Source organism: Dendrobium catenatum, unplaced genomic scaffold, assembly GCF_001605985.2.
Source record: "Dendrobium catenatum unplaced genomic scaffold, ASM160598v2 fragScaff_scaffold_754, whole genome shotgun sequence".
Taxonomy (NCBI): domain Eukaryota; kingdom Viridiplantae; phylum Streptophyta; class Magnoliopsida; order Asparagales; family Orchidaceae; genus Dendrobium; species Dendrobium catenatum.
The window spans coordinates 97,549-114,837 of record NW_021319216.1 but is presented as its reverse complement, the minus strand read 5'-3'; the positions used below and the strand labels follow the sequence as shown (position 1 = coordinate 114,837).

The 17,289-nt window shown below is 34.2% G+C and overlaps 1 protein-coding gene across 1 annotated transcript in view; it reads right to left on the bottom strand.

Annotated features, from left to right (window-relative positions):
- LOC110105937 overlaps positions 1-17,289 on the bottom strand; it is a 112,944-nt gene that overhangs the window by 63,973 nt on the left and 31,682 nt on the right. The window contains exon 11 of the mRNA XM_020835631.2: positions 6,282-6,350. Coding sequence (XP_020691290.1) covers positions 6,282-6,350 — 69 coding nt within the window. The remainder of the gene's footprint in view (positions 1-6,281; positions 6,351-17,289) is intronic.

Genomic DNA, 17,289 nt, shown 5'->3' with positions numbered 1-17,289 from the left:
GATAATCCAAGTCATTTGAACTAATCATACTAGATGATGCTTTGAATCATCTTGGACGATCAACTCAATTCTTTGAACTGTTCGTACAACACTTATCTCTTCGTACAGTATTAACAGGAGTAGTTTGAATTGAATTTTAGGGCTTCATAAGAGGTATTTAATCTCTCTTATTGACTTGATTCAAGTCTTTGGGCTATTGAGTTCTTTTGAGAGGGAGCTTTGAGAAGAAAGTCTAGAAGAGCTTTGGGAAGAGGAGGGAACTTGAGTGTAAGGGAGTAGTATGAGGGGTTCACACGATTGCTCTATGAAAAGTGTCTTGCCATGTTCCTCCAAGCGTCTGTCTGGGTTTCTCCAGGAAGAAATTCTTCAGCTCAAGGACATGGTTCTACCATCACCAGAAGGATAAGAAAGGAGTTCAAGGTACTCTGCCTTCCCTAGGAGGCAGAAAAATATTGAAGGTCCATTGATGTCGCCTGGAGGGTGACAAAGCTTACGGCTCTCCTTCGCACCGATTTTGGTGGAAGTGATTTGTGTGAGGGCTTCTCCGTCTTGCTGTAAGGGCAAAAGAAGAGACACTATAGTGATAGTGCAATACTCAGAGTGGAGGACTCCGGGGAGTAGACGTTAGTCATTATTTGACCGAACTACTATAAATCTCTGATGTGTTTGTTCTGATTTATATATTCCATATTCTACTTTTTACATTTTAATTCTGTTACAACTGCTTGGTGAAAATTGTTAAATCGTTGCTTAGATATTTTGTTAAATTCGTTCGCTTCTACACTTGATGGATATTGCTACTTATCTTTCAAATATTGAAAAGCTCAAAAATAGTATCTTTGTTTTAAATTAAGCAATTAGTTTTTTAAATTCACCAATTCACTCCCTTTTTAGTGTCTAGGGACAAGTTCACTCATGCTTAATATCCTTATCGAACTTTCAGCTCGAGATGTGTCAAATGTTGTGATATGTACGATTTATATTTATGAGCATTCATGTCGTGTTTTATTCGATTATGGAGATAGTTATTCCTTTATTTTTGAGCATTTTTTTGATTTATTAAACTTGCATTTAGTTGTACTGCTAGTTTCTCTTTTTGTTACTTTACCGAACGGAGATGGTATGATAGCCAGTAGATTTTATTTCTATGATATTGAGATTTCTAATAAACAGTGAAAATCTAGTTTGATTTTATAATCCATTTTTTCATATGATGATTTTTTGGGTATGAATTGGTTGAGTGATGTAGAACGGGTAGGACGGCAAAAATCTGAAACAATGGACTTCAGAAATCTGAAATTAGCTTCAGGTTTTAATTCAAAACCTGAGAGAAAAATCAGGTTTCAGGGATTAGGAGAAAAGGTGTTCGTCGGACAGCAGTTGGGAGGTCTTCTTGGACAGCCTCCTTGCTGATTTTGACGTCCCTGAATTGATGGCAGCAACCTATGATTATCCGATCAGATGGATAGCAGCTGGGAGGTCTCCTTGGGCAGTTTTCCTGGCTGATTTTGGCAATTCTGGATGGGGGACAGCAATCAGGGATCTTCCCACTAGTCGGACAGCAAGTGGCAATGCAGAAGAGGAAAAAAGAAACTCGTGACAGCCTTTGAGAACTGTCTAAACAGCAGTAGAAATAAGTTCATGTGCTAGGATTTGATGTGGACGGCACGTAGAGAGAAATTGAGAGGGTGGGCCAATGACATGAGGGGAAAAAGAGAGGGATTAGGTGAGGGTTTAATGACTCGCCTAATTAATAGCTCTCAATTAGGATTGATTGGATTAAATCACTCTCAATTTGAATTTGAATTAACTAAAATTCATGGAGTGATTAAGGAGTCATTGATGGCAAAGAATAATGGGGAGGAGAGAGGGGTTTGATTTCAAATAAGTGGACCCCAATTACTTAAGTGAAATAATCCTTAAATCTGAAATTAAATTCCAGATTTAAAGCTGCGATTAATTCGTTAATTAAAGAGAGGAAATTGAGGGGGCACTTAACTCCTCATGCAAAGAAATAATTAAATCCCTTTTTGAATTTGAAATTCAAATAGGATTTACAAATTGGAAACCTATTCAAAGAGAGGTTATGAAGCAATTAGGAAATAACTCCTAATTGGCTCATAAAGGGGGCCGGCGGTTAGATTTGAAATAAGGGGGCTTTGAAAGAGGTGATTTAAGGCACTTAGATTTGAATTTAGGAGTTATGAAAGTGAGACAATAAATCAGATTTTGAATTCAAATTTCAAAATGAGTTCAATTAAGCACACTTTCCAAAAATAGATGAACCAAATTAGGAAAGAATTTGAAAATTGAATTTGAATAATTTCAAATTCAAATTAATCCCTAAATTAACCCAACCAAATTAGGAAATCCCAAAGAGGGTGGGAGGGGGAGTTCGGCCGGCGACTAATGAGGCGGAGCCGGCAGCATGGTGGAAATGGAGACGACGGCTTCGAGATGTAGAAGATGAAGGTGAACGTAGGTAGAGGATGAAGATGAAAACTAGGAACAATAAAAAGGAACAAAAACAAAGATAGAAGATAAGACGAAAGAGAGAAAATAAAAACCGCGAGCCTTGGACTCTTCCAAAGACTGACGGGTGATTCTTTTTCCTTCTCCAAGGGACTTCAATTCACGAGCCCGGACCCATCCTGCGGCTAGTGAAGACTTCAATTCCTCTCATAGGAATCTCACTAACGCTCTCTCACAAGAAGAACACAAGTGTGGAAAATAATTTTCATATCAATAATTCATCATTGTTTAATACAAGAGCAAAGGCCTCTATATATAGGCCTTAAAAGAAACTAAAAGACAAATTTGCCCCTTGGGCTTACATAAAACAAGTCCCTTAAGTAAGGGTAAAAAAGGAAAATGCATAATTAAATAAAAATTACAATTAATAAACTAAGATAAAATGAAGGGATCTCGGCCATCGATCTTCGTTTCTTCCTTTGATTAATGTCTACCTTCGGATGTCCCCATCAGGAGACAAACGGGATCGGGGCTTGGTTGTAGGTCTTGCGTCCAAACGGAGGAGGATCGAGCAAGAGGGAGAGATATGCTCGGTTTTAAGAGCCAAAGAGTTTGAATGCCTTGGGGTTTCTATTTGTGTGTCTCTCTGAATGACAGAGGTAGGCATTTTATGTCGTGGGAGGAGCGGTTGCTTTCATAATATGGAAATGACCGTGGGTCGGTGGATAGGTAGACGGTCAACATATGCATAGTAAGGTGATGATTTAGTAGAATTTTTTGATCAACTGGGAGAAAACATGCTCAAACTCAGGTCTATTGACCATCTCTCTGAGCAACCAGGTCAACAATATACGTGTTTGAACTAAAGCATTGGAGACATCACGTAGTCCTTAGATGGGCATTTTGGTAATTTGTTATCCCCGAGAGAACATTAAAGTCATTTTAAGTTAGGTGGAAATCAACTAAAACCTTTAGTTTGAATTTGAGACCCCATTCATATACATCATGCTTTTAAATACATCAACACAATTTTCAATGCATTAGCATGAATGTTAGAATTTGTGGATTATTTAAAATTATCATTTAAATGTGGCTTGAATGATTTAATGCCCATGAATACTTTTGAAACCTTGGCGCACTTTTTTAGTGCATTACCATGCTTCTCAAAGTATCAACTTTTATAATAGTGCCTCATGCATGATTTAAGAATGCTTGGGCTATCCATAAGAGTTATTTGCCCCTTTAATCATCTTATGGAATATTTGTGGTGCATTGGCACGATACGAACAAGAATTTAAGCATTTGCCCCATTAACATGCTTTTAAAAGTTGTTGTCATGTAGTCGCATGTCAACTAGTTGCCACAATTACATCGAGATAGGAAAAATGTGGCTTGTGATTGAATGAATATGTAAATGGCCTAGCTTTTTTTTATTCATTATTTAAGAAATAGATCCCGCATTTTTTACATGGTGGATGCTTCTATGACCATTTATAATTTTTTTAAGCCATAGGGTCTACTTTCATGTGCTGTGTTATTTAATTGGCTTGAATTATTCCATATGGGATTTTTATTTACTATTTAGGCTATGGGTCATAGCCCCACATGTGATCGAAGATGCATGGGATGCTCTGTGCTGTGCAACCATATGTACGATCTGCTAATTGATTATCATTTCAGGATGATGTGCCTATTGTTTAGTTGACGATAAGTGATTGGCCACACAATTGGGATCATTATTATGTCAAAGAAAATTTTGTTTGTTATTTAAAACCTGATGGACCTCATGATATTACATGGCAATGAATTATAAAATAGCAAAAAAAAAGGATAGTTTCACCTCATCATCTGTAATAGCCCGTATTTTAAATTTTTTTGGAGTTAAAATACGGGCTATTACATCATCTTCCTCCTACAAGCAATTTAGATTAGGATGATGTGAGTTAAGCTGCTAGTTTCGCTCTTATCTTCTTGCCGGCAAGTCTACGATCATGACAGAAACCCATTATGCCTACAGAGATGAGTGATGTTCCCTAGCATGCTGCGAGTATGAAAGTCGTCCAATAAATGCATTAATCTCTTCCCAATAATAGCTCGAAGCCCACCTCCGAGTTTTGAAATCATCGACGACAAGAAGAAAAGTTCTCTACTTGGATTTGGAATAAAGATCAATGATGGCAAGCAGACCTCCTGCAAAACCAAAGATCACTAGTAGAATGGTGTTCTTCAGGCCCAGTAGGATCAAAGATCAACGCCTGGGGTCTTCACGTTAACTGAATCAAAGATCACCAGGTCTTCAATGACTCACATGAAGGCAGTCCTTTCACATTTTCTTCATCCAATTTCATTGTAGATGAGAACAGTCATTTATAGAAGTTGTTAAGGACTTGGTGAGCATAGGGATATAGAGATCATTTTGGATGGTTGTCATGACTGACACCTGAAGATGTAGAAACATGAACGTGTTAGACCGGTCCAACCGGTCCTACGGGACTGACCCGTGCAAAATAGAGGCGGAACTCTTCCGCCTCTACTGTATGTCGATCCGAATGCAAGAGTCACTAGAGCATTTTTGTAAGGTTTTTTGAGAAAGTTTAGGAGGGAAAGTGAATGTAGGGACTGTTTAGAGATTTCCTTTTGAATTGTATGCATTAAATAGTTTGTTTTCTTAGGGTTAGAGCATCTTGAATTTGGCTGAAGTTTGAGATCGCTTAGTTTCTTTGGGCTCTAGCGGTGTCTAGGGATTTGGGAGAGAAAGATCCTTCTCTCGAATAGAGGATCAATTGTATCTTGCTTTATTTTTTCCGTTAGTTTGATATTGTTTTATTTTGTTGTTTTTTCCATTGGATTTGCATAGCAAATTGCTGTTTTTGCCTCTATTGATAGGATTTACTTGAAATCTTCAAGTGTTCCCTATCAGAACGACGAGGAGGTTTGGAGGTTGTAAAGAGGTGTGGAAAGTGTGCTTGTAGCTACCTCTCACAACATCATGGCCGATTTTTGGATGAAGCCATCCTTCGCTATGGAAGTTGGATTATTTGGCATCAAAAAATTCAAAGCCATATGAAACTCAAAAATATTCATTATGTAATCAACACAGAAATCACAAAAAATGCATTTGGATGCATGCATGTTAATCAAAAGTTTGAAAGAAATCACCCGCATGTCTTGATAAAATAGAGGATGAAAAAATCACATGAATGGAGAAAGCAGTTGCATTGAAAATCATCTTTTTTTATCACCAGAAATAAAAGAAAGACAAAGCTTTATTTTTAGTTTTCTTTTTAATACTTTTTTGTTTACAAGAACACGTCATGCATCTTGGAGTTTTCAACTGGCTTATTTTTTAAAAGATATTAACAAATAGGATAGTTATTTTTAATACATTTTATTTGATAAACTGCATCAAAAATTTTATGCCTACACACTTAAAACAGCACACATCAAAAGTATCATGGCTCGCAAGGTCTAGCATTTCAAAACTCACTGAGGAAACAAACCTTTGTTTCATTAGTTCTATCCCACATGGAAAGAATAATCCTTAATGAATTACCATTAATAGATTTACATGCAAGAAAATTTGAAGAAAATATAATAAACTAAAAGAAATAAGATAAGCCAGTAGAAAATATATGATTGCACGATCATTAAATTTAGCAAGGACTGAACATCAATATTTTACTTATTCTGCCATACAATCATAGGGTTTGCATGGGCGATTTGCAACTAAAAAAAAGAAAAATCTAGCAAACTTTAAGTATACAACAACAAAATAATAGAACAAAGCCCTCAAGACCTTTATAACGTACCTTTAAACGATCACAATCTGAAATGATATGACTTTGCAACAATGAAACCATATCACCATCAGCATCACTCTGAGACACACAAAGATAATTAGAATAAGTTTAAGAGGGATAATCTACTTTTAAAAAAAAAAAGAAAAAAAATTTGATGAATCAAAAAGTAACAACATTTGGTTCACATAACCATCTCAAATAGCAAGAACTACAAGAACATTTATCATGTTGAGAAACAAGCAAATAAAGATATCAAAACAAAGATATATGACCCATGTAATAACCCTAATTAAATTAATTAATATTTAATATTTAATAATTTAGGAGATTGATAGTTTAAAATTTAAACTATGATATTCAAGTAGGAGTCTTACTAGAAATAATGTATGTATGATTATATATAAGAATTTGAAGGATAATATTGTAGAAATTAATAAAATTGGAGACAGAATTATTTCTTTAAAGATTGTTGTTAATGCTAATATTATTAATATTATAAATGTTTATGCTACTCAAGTAGGTTTGAATGTGCTCAAAATTAAAATTTTAAAATAATTTAGAAGAATTAATATAAATAAAACCTCTTGAAGAAAGTATTTTTATTGGGGAAGATTTAAATGGACATGCTGGTAGAGTGAAAAAAAATTTTAAAAGCATCCATGGAGGCTAAGGGTTTGGAGCAACTAATGAAAGTGGTAGGATCATATGATATTTGCTCTAGCTTATGCTTTTAAAATTGTTAATTCTTATTTAAAAAAGAGAAAAGCATTTCATCACTTATAAGAATAGATATAGTAAACTCAGATTGATTATTTTCTTATAAAAAAATAGATCATTTATATTGTAAAGATTATAAATTCATTTCTAGTGAAAGTTTATACACTTAGCACCGCTTATTAGTTTTAAACTTTAAGATAAAGGGGCAAATATGAAAAATAAAGTAAAATATTGTCCTAAGTTTAGATGCTAGCAAACATATTTTTGAGAGTAAGATTCAAAATCTCAAAATTGTGATTGTGCATGAAGGGGTTTAATGTTACATGGGAAGGAAAAAGTGACTAGTGATACTAAGAATGTTGCAAAATATATACTTGGACTATCAAAAAGGAAAAGATCATAATAGTAAAATAGTAGTTGGTGGAATCAAAATATATAAGAAAATATCAAAAATAAGAAGTTTTGCTATATAAATTGGTTTAGATATAAAAGCTCATAAAATTGAGAAAGATATAGGACCCGTAAGGAGTCTAAAAAAACAATATGCGATAAAAAAATTTAACTTTTAATGATTTATATAATGGATTAAATACTAAGGAGGACGAAAGATACGAGAAGGATCTAAATCAAGTGACGTGCATTAAGGATGGAGATCAAAATATGTTTTTATTAGAAGAGAATATTCAACATAGGTGGATGAGATGTTTCAATAAACATTTCAATGAAAATTATAAGAATATTATTGATTTTAGTGACCTTAGCACCCTAATTGAAAAATATAGATTTTTATTTTTATCGTTGTATTAATAAAATCAAAGTTAGATAAGCTTTAAAGAAAATGAAGTCTAAAAAACCAGTTGGACCCAATGATATTCCAATAGAGGTGTGGAAATGCTTATGAGATGAAGGAATTTTTTGGCTTATTAAATTTTTTAATATTATTTTGAAGATTAAAAAGATGTCAAATGAGTGGAGAAAGAGTATTTTGGTTCCTATTTCTAAGAGTAAATGTGATGCACAAGAGTTTGAATTATAAATAAATTAAGTTAATGTGTCATACAATAGTACTATTGAGACACCTGCATATATAGATGTTGCATATGTTATCGATCATGCACCAACTTAATTGGCTATTTAAGAAAGCGAGATTGGAGCCAGCTAAGGAACCTTTAACAACCTTTCTTCCTCAGGTCAAAAGGTAAGTTTATTCTTACAAATTAAACTTCCTAGATCTAGTTATGCGCCTAAGAAAAATTTCTATGGTTTTTTGTAGAAGAAGAATAAGAAGAGCAAGAAAAGAAGAAGATGAAGAAGAGGAAGAGTATATAGAAATGTATAAAGGATATTTTCAAAAAAAATCCCTCTAAAATTTCATAAATGCAATATTTTAAACTAATAAATAATTAATATAGTTTAATTTTGTATATAATTTATAAATATTTAAGTTTAATAATATTGGGAGAAGCAATAAGTCAATTGTGATTGTGATTAAATATTAAGTAATCACATATTTAAATAAAATAATAAGAAGAAATATCTAGGTTGAATGAATGTACAAGCACCTAAAGTTAAAAATATTTAGTCCAAATATTGAAGATTAGAAGATAATTTAAAATATTAATTTTTTTTTATAATTTAGAAAATTTGATGTACCTATCTCGTTTTGTTATGAGTAAAAAAATAAACATAGGAACTAACAAGAAAACTTACATGATATAGGTATCATGATAAGGGAAGCAACTCTCAAAGTCATTATCTCACTTTCATTTACAAAACCCTCATATTGAAATAAATGACATATAGTATTTTTCATCGTTGAATCTCAAATAACTACTTCATGATATGAAAAACAAATAATATGAATAAAGTAAAAGCATGACGAGAGAAATGCAAATGAACAAGTTATATAGAGTGAATGTATGTGCATGTTGAATGATGAAATCCGTCCCCTTACACTATTGGTTGGAGATACACCGCACCCGCTGATGTGAATGAAAAAAAAAAGGTTACCTACCCGCCAGGACCAGGTTTGGAAAGGTTGTGAGATAGTGTTCCTTTAGTGTTACACAATTTATACAAGGAAGATAATGTAAATTAAGATATGAAGAATATAAAGAGAGCTAAAAGTACTTTATTCTGCTATAATTACAACTACACTTTCTTACTATTACATGAAAAAAAATGATATTGATTTATTTACATAGACTAGCATTCATATTGTTTTCAAATTTTAAAATTATAATAATTTAAAATTATAATTATACATTAAATTATTTAATTCATCATTTAATTGATAACTATTTTTTAGAAAAATTCTCGTTTGCCTAAATGCAAGAAAGAGGAGAGTTTGAGTACAACTACAGATAGCTTAGAATCTTAGGTAGCGTAAAAAATTTTAATGTAGTAGTTTTATGTTAGTATTAATGTAAAAATGTATTATGAAGAAAAGTGTGTTATCTATGAAATATTCATAAATAAAGTTTATGGTTAAGCTGAAGTCTCAAATTGAGATTTTGTTCTATAATGATGTGAGAATGTCAAAAAAAAAAAATCATCCGTCTATTCATCCATGTCTCGATAGCCCGAGCTTTTAAGTCATAACACACCACATCACTTAAAATGAAGCTTCCATAAGCATTTCCTTCCATTTCAAAAGTGAAAGAAACTATGAGATCATTCAAGCCATTATGATCAATAATTTTCACAAGGACTAATTGTTCACTAACAAACAAATAGACAATATAAACATTATCGTGAAATCATTGGATGATGACAACAAAAATGTGAAAATAAAAGCTCATAAATTCGCAAAAATTTTCATAAAGAAACTTTTGTGAAATGATAACTATTATGAAATAGGAAGAGGGTTTGTAGGGAATAGATATCATAACAGAGAAGGGAATGAAAGGGAGAGAAAGAGATAGGGAAGAAGAAGAGTTAATATCTTTAAACTTCAGTCTCGATATTTTTCTAGTAAAATCTATTTATCTCATCAAAGGCTCATATCTTCCTCATTAGCATACATTGATCAAGTGATGTAAATGAAGATTCTCAGCCTAACTTCAAGTAGTAGAGGCAAATATTGAAGATCATGAACATGAAAAAAAACTTGCAAATAAAAGATAAATATTGATGTAGGCAAAGGGGGGTCAAATCAAACCCAAAAATATTTGGTTTTGACTTCCCTTGAGCTTACTAGCTCATAAATTTTGAGCTGAAATTTAGCTCATTCTGAGCTGGTTTTTAGTTCATTTATTGAACTAAAGGTTAGCTCATTATTAGCTAGGTTTTAGTTCATTAATTATCTTAATTATATAATTTTTATTTATAGTTTTTATCTCTTAAATTTTAGTTTGTCCCTTGGGATTCCAAAATGACTTTTGGAATCCCTATGTTGGCTGTTTTCCATGCTTGGCTCCTTGGCTTCCACGGTTGGTTGTTTATGTGCCTTGGCTCCTTGGCTTCCTCGGTGGGCTGCTGGTTTTCCGTGCTGGGTGGCCTTTCCCGTGCCCTGGTGCCTCGGTTCCGTGCTTGGCCTCTTGGGTTTCCGCGGCTGCCTCTTCGGGTCTTGGCTGTGCTGTTTCCCGTGAAGTTGGGGGGGCTTTTTCGTTGTTTGTGTTGCTTGGATTCCTGTGAGAATTCAATTATATGGTTGTTTGGTTTCTCCTCTCATACCTATATATATATGAGACTTATGAGTCTATGAGATGTTTTGTAATGTTTTAAAAAGAGAGTGATATATGAATTTTTGAAAAGAAATCCTTGTGATTTTCTCGGAAGAGCTTGCGAGCTTTGTCCACCTTCTCATCTCCTCTAGGAAAGACTTGCGAGTACTTTCCACCCTTCTTCTCGGCTTCTAATCCCTTTCGTCTCTCCGCAAGTTCCATTCCATCTATATCTTTCTTCTCAACATTTGGAAAGCAGGTTTAGGTTGTGTCGTTTGTGTCGAAGTTGTAAGGTGTCTTGCTTGAGTCGATTAAGTCAAAAGTTTGTAAGTGCGTCTTGTAAAAGTTTGTTCTTCCCTTTACTTAGTGTCTCTTGTTTATCTTGTGTTTTTTTAGGTAATAAAGAAATCTCTCTCGGGGTCGGCTCCCCCCCCCCCCCCCCCCCCCCCAAAAAAAAAAACCCCCCCCGGGATATTTTTTTGATCGCATCAAATATAAAGAATATTGATGTTAACTGGGGCAGGCATTTGCCATCTCCATTTATACGCCAACATTCTTAGCCCTCAAGATCAAGGAATCCAAACAATGAGCTTCCACTCTATGAACCGAGGTAATCAAGTCCAACCATATCAACTATATTCTCTAGATCAACCAATACACAAATCAAATTCTACTCAACTGTGGATCCTCGTCAATAAGTCAAGACAATCTACTCAGGCCTCTTCCCTCATGATGTGCTAGGTTATCAGAAGTTTATAACTGCTGAGGTCAACATCCACACAAATCTCAAATGCTCAAAATACAAAACCTTAGAGGATCTTCAACTAGTAAAAAAGCCTTGACAACTAAAAAAGAAGAATTATAAAGCTCACAAAGCCTTAATGAGTTTAGTTGAAAAAGAAAAAAATAACCCAGTTCACTAGTCTAAGTACATGAGGGATAAAAATGATCGTATTTAGAGTTAATGGGTTTTCTTTCTCACCAAGAAGCCAAATAGATGGCCACACATGGTATGCCACCACTCAACATGTGAGATGGTTGAGTTGGTGTTGTGAAGCTTCTCCAGTTTGATAAGCCTCAATAATGCAAACTAAAAAAAAGTACTTCCTAGTGATTCAAGAATTCTATGACTACCCAAAGATATCAATCAAAATGAATCTTAACTGAAATTTTGTGATCCCTACCCAATGATAGAATCAGTTGTTGCGTTCCATAATTGAAGGGGCTCAACGTAAAAATAAAGCTCTTTAACACAAAAAACACATTTCGATCAATTTTCCTTAACAATGGTGTGCTTATCATCAATTTAATCGAAGGGAATCCTCAACATACAAAGTCAAGGAAACCATATTGCATCAAGAGGGTAGATGACAATGTTTCCAAGCGTAAAGCAACAATGTTGTGCAATGGGCATCGGGCATCGATGTCAAGACAGCGTCGACCGTCAACGTCGAGGTGACATCAGTTGTCGATATTGAGATGACATTGGTCAAAGATGATATGTCGAAATGATACAAGGGCATGATTCTAGGTGTAGAAATTGTTGGCGTCAAGCATTAATGTCAAGACAATGGAAAACTTAGATGTTGATATGGTTTTAAAACATTGATGTTATGATGGCGTCCGACATCAATAGCTGCAAACTGCCAAAGAAAAATGAAAATGGGAATGTTCGGGGAATGGGATATTGATTGTGGGTGATTGATTTGGGGCCATAGAGAGGAAAAAAATTAGTTTTTAGCTTTTTACTAAATAAAATTTTGAAATACAAATAAAAAAATTTCATAAAATATTTAAAGTGCATGTGTCGGATACGCGTGTACAATTTATTTTTAATATTTTTTAAACAGAGCATATCTTCGACGTATTCGACTCGTGTCGGAGGAATGTCTGACACGTGTCATGTCTTATATGTGTCAACATTTGCATATCCCTTTGTGGAGAAGTGTCGGTGCATCATAGTCAAAAGATCTCTCTCCCAATTAAGAGGAATAATTATAAAATCCTCATAATAGAGTGAAATCTCTAGGTGATAACGTATCTAAATCCAAATGCCTCCAAAAAATAAACCCAAGTACGAAACTCTCTTATCTATATATTTAATAAAGCTAAGAGAATATTTTTCAAAGCCCACAAATTTTTATGACTTCGTCAATGAAGATTTATTATTTTCATTTTTGGCTATTTATTCTTGCTATGTTAGATATTAAATGCACCTAAATTACAGCTCCATCTTTGAGATGCATCAAATTCTGATCATGATGATTCGCAGTTGATACAAAGGTCATAGTGAGTGATCATCTCAAAATAACTATTAAGATGGGCACTACCATCATAAATAAGATTTTCACCAATAAGCTTTTTCACCCTTTAGGGAAATAGGTCTTTGTTATATAAGAGCTACAAGTCCAACTTTTGGGATTTACTCACTCTCAAGGTCCTAACTTTCACTCAAGGGCTTCCACTAGATATAATCAGTAACCTAATTATTAGGGTAAAAAAAAGCCAACAAGCTAGTCAAATCAAGCTAATTTATGGGTATTCCCCATCTTATAAGACCCAACTGCCAACCAATTTATAAAAAGTACACCATTAAATAATTAAACAAAGGCAACCTATAATGATATCAAGATTGTCAATTAAATACCAATTTAAAGCAAAATCAAATACCACCTAGCGATCAAATTCCACGTGGCTTAAACATGTTAAGTCGGGTGAAAGACTAATGATTATGCCATGCATCCAATCCCTTAGTAGTCACATAAAATACCTTTTGAAACATAAATGAACATGTCGCATGCCTCTAAACCCCTCAATCAAGTTGACAAAATAAACCCTCTATCAATAAATGAATTAATGTAAACCTAGAAAAAAAAAATCATACAAGCTTTCACCCCGATTTGCTCAAAATACTTGAAAGGACGCAACCCATGGTTATTAACCAAAGACTTGAGATGTTACAGCTTGAATCACTCTGGCATTGGTAAACATAGTTTGGTAATATATCCTGGATGATGGAGGCATAGGAACTTAATCAATTTTATCTCCATCACCCCAAGCATTCCCCATTCAATCAAATTCAAATCTATTTACTAAAGCTAAGCCTAAGCAAACTCAATGGAGACTGGAGAGTGCTCCCTTGTGATCGGGATGGTTAAAAAACTAAGGTTGCTAGTGCTCATATGAAGTCTCAACCCTAAATCTAGATAAATCATGGTCCTACATTATGGGAAATATATTAAAACAAAACTCAATCTACCTTTTTTTTTTTAAAAAAAAAAAGGTAGATTGAGTTTTGTTTTAATATATTTCCCATAATGTAGGACCATGATTTATCTAGATTTAGGGTTGAGACTTCATATGAGCACTAGCAACCTTAGTTTTTTAACCATCCCGATCACAAGGGAGCACTCTCCAGTCTCCATTGAGTTTGCTTAGGCTTAGCTTTAGTAAATAGATTTGAATTTGATTGAATGGGGAATGCTTGGGGTGATGGAGATAAAATTGATTAAGTTCCTATGCCTCCATCATCCAGGATATATTACCAAACTATGTTTACCAATGCCAGAGTGATTCAAGCTGTAACATCTCAAGTCTTTGGTTAATAACCATGGGTTGCGTCCTTTCAAGTATTTTGAGCAAATCGGGGTGAAAGCTTGTATGATTTTTTTTTTCTAGGTTTACATTAATTCATTTATTGATAGAGGGTTTATTTTGTCAACTTGATTGAGGGGTTTAGAGGCATGCGACATGTTCATTTATGTTTCAAAAGGTATTTTATGTGACTACTAAGGGATTGGATGCATGGCATAATCATTAGTCTTTCACCCGACTTAACATGTTTAAGCCACGTGGAATTTGATCGCTAGGTGGTATTTGATTTTGCTTTAAATTGGTATTTAATTGACAATCTTGATATCATTATAGGTTGCCTTTGTTTAATTATTTAATGGTGTACTTTTTATAAATTGGTTGGCAGTTGGGTCTTATAAGATGGGGAATACCCATAAATTAGCTTGATTTGACTAGCTTGTTGGCTTTTTTTTACCCTAATAATTAGGTTACTGATTATATCTAGTGGAAGCCCTTGAGTGAAAGTTAGGACCTTGAGAGTGAGTAAATCCCAAAAGTTGGACTTGTAGCTCTTATATAACAAAGACCTATTTCCCTAAAGGGTGAAAAAGCTTATTGGTGAAAATCTTATTTATGATGGTAGTGCCCATCTTAATAGTTATTTTGAGATGATCACTCACTATGACCTTTGTATCAACTGCGAATCATCATGATCAGAATTTGATGCATCTCAAAGATGGAGCTGTAATTTAGGTGCATTTAATATCTAACATAGCAAGAATAAATAGCCAAAAATGAAAATAATAAATCTTCATTGACGAAGTCATAAAAATTTGTGGGCTTTGAAAAATATTCTCTTAGCTTTATTAAATATATAGATAAGAGAGTTTCGTACTTGGGTTTATTTTTTGGAGGCATTTGGATTTAGATACGTTATCACCTAGAGATTTCACTCTATTATGAGGATTTTATAATTATTCCTCTTAATTGGGAGAGAGATCTTTTGACTATGATGCACCGACACTTCTCCACAAAGGGATATGCAAATGTTGACACATATAAGACATGACACGTGTCAGACATTCCTCCGACACGAGTCGAATACGTCGAAGATATGCTCTGTTTAAAAAATATTAAAAATAAATTGTACACGCGTATCCGACACATGCACTTTAAATATTTTATGAATTTTTTTTATTTGTATTTCAAAATTTTATTTAGTAAAAAGCTAAAAACTAATTTTTTTCCTCTCTATGGCCCCAAATCAATCACCCACAATCAATATCCCATTCCCCGAACATTCCCATTTTCATTTTTCTTTGGCAGTTTGCAGCTATTGATGTCGGACGCCATCATAACATCAATGTTTTAAAACCATATCAACATCTAAGTTTTCCATTGTCTTGACATTAATGCTTGACGCCAACAATTTCTACACCTAGAATCATGCCCTTGTATCATTTCGACATATCATCTTTGACCAATGTCATCTCAATATCGACAACTGATGTCACCTCGACGTTGACGGTCGACGCTGTCTTGATCGATGCCCGATGCCCATTGCACAACATTGTTGCTTTACGCTTGGAAACATTGTCATCTACCCTCTTGATGCAATATGGTTTCCTTGACTTTGTATGTTGAGGATTCCCTTCGATTAAATTGATGATAAGCACACCATTGTTAAGGAAAATTGATCGAAATGTGTTTTTTGTGTTAAAGAGCTTTGATTATGGAAGCCATACATTTATTAAGAGGTTTGATGGAGAAATATAGAGAAAATAAGAATGATCTACATATGATATTTATTGATTTAGAAAAAGCATATGATAAAGTTCCAAGAGAAGTGCTATGGAGAGTTCTTGATAAGAAAGGAGTCAATAATGCTTATATTCAAATCATTAAAGATATGTATGCATGAGCTATTACTTGTGTTCAAACACAAGGTGGATTGACCAAGTATTTCCCTATTTCGGTTGGGTTACATCAAGGATCAGCCTTAAGCCCATATCTTTTTGCTTTAGTCTTGGATGTTCTCACTAGACATTTGCAAGAGGATGTACCTTTGTGTATGCTTTTTGCTGATGATATTCTTCTTGTTGATAAGACTAGAGAGGGAGTTGAAGGTAAACTTGAATTATGGAGGTCAACCTTAGAGTCTAAAGGTTTTCGCTTGAGTAGATCTAAAACGGAATATATGGAGTGTAATTTTAGCAGTAATAGTCCTAGTGAGGGGATTGTGACTTTGGGCGATCAAGTCATTAATAAGAGTACACGTTTTAGGTATCTTGGATCTATTGTTCTGAGTGATGGTGAAATATATGGGGATATGATCAGTAGAATTCAAGTTGGATGGTTGAAGTGGAGGAATGCATCGGGTTTGTTATGTGATAGAAATGTACCCCTCAAACTTAAGGGAAAATTCTATAAGATGGTAGTGAGGCCTGCAATGCTTTATGGTGCCGAATGTTGGCCTTTAAAAGAGAAGCATAATACTAAGTTAAGTGTGGCAGAGATGAGGATGCTCAGGTGGATGAGTGGCTTTACCCTTAGAGATAGGATACGAAATGAGCATATACGTGAAAAGGTTGGAGTAGCTCCAGTAGAAGTTAAGATTAGAGAAAGTCGCCTTAGATGGTTTTGTCACATAAAAAGGTGGCCTTTCGATGATCTGGTTAGGAGAGTAGATGTTAAGAAAGGTAGGGGTAGACCTAAAAAGACTTGGTTAGAAAATATTAGGAATGACCTTTCTTTATTAGATTTAAATGAGAATTTGACTTTTAATAGGACACAATGGAGAAAAAGGATTCATGTAGCCGACCCCACGTATTGGGATAAAGGCTTGATGTTGTTGTTGTTGTTGTTGTTGTTGTTTTGGACCATAACAACTCTAAAAAATTTTAACAAACTTGACAGGACTTCGTAAGGATAAACGCATGGCAAGAAAAATCTATAATAGAAGATGGATATTATGCTCTGCTTCGATACCAAAATTTGATATAGAGAAGCACTGAAATCAAGGGGTTCTAATTTCTTATGCAATTGCAATAGGTTGAAAGAGA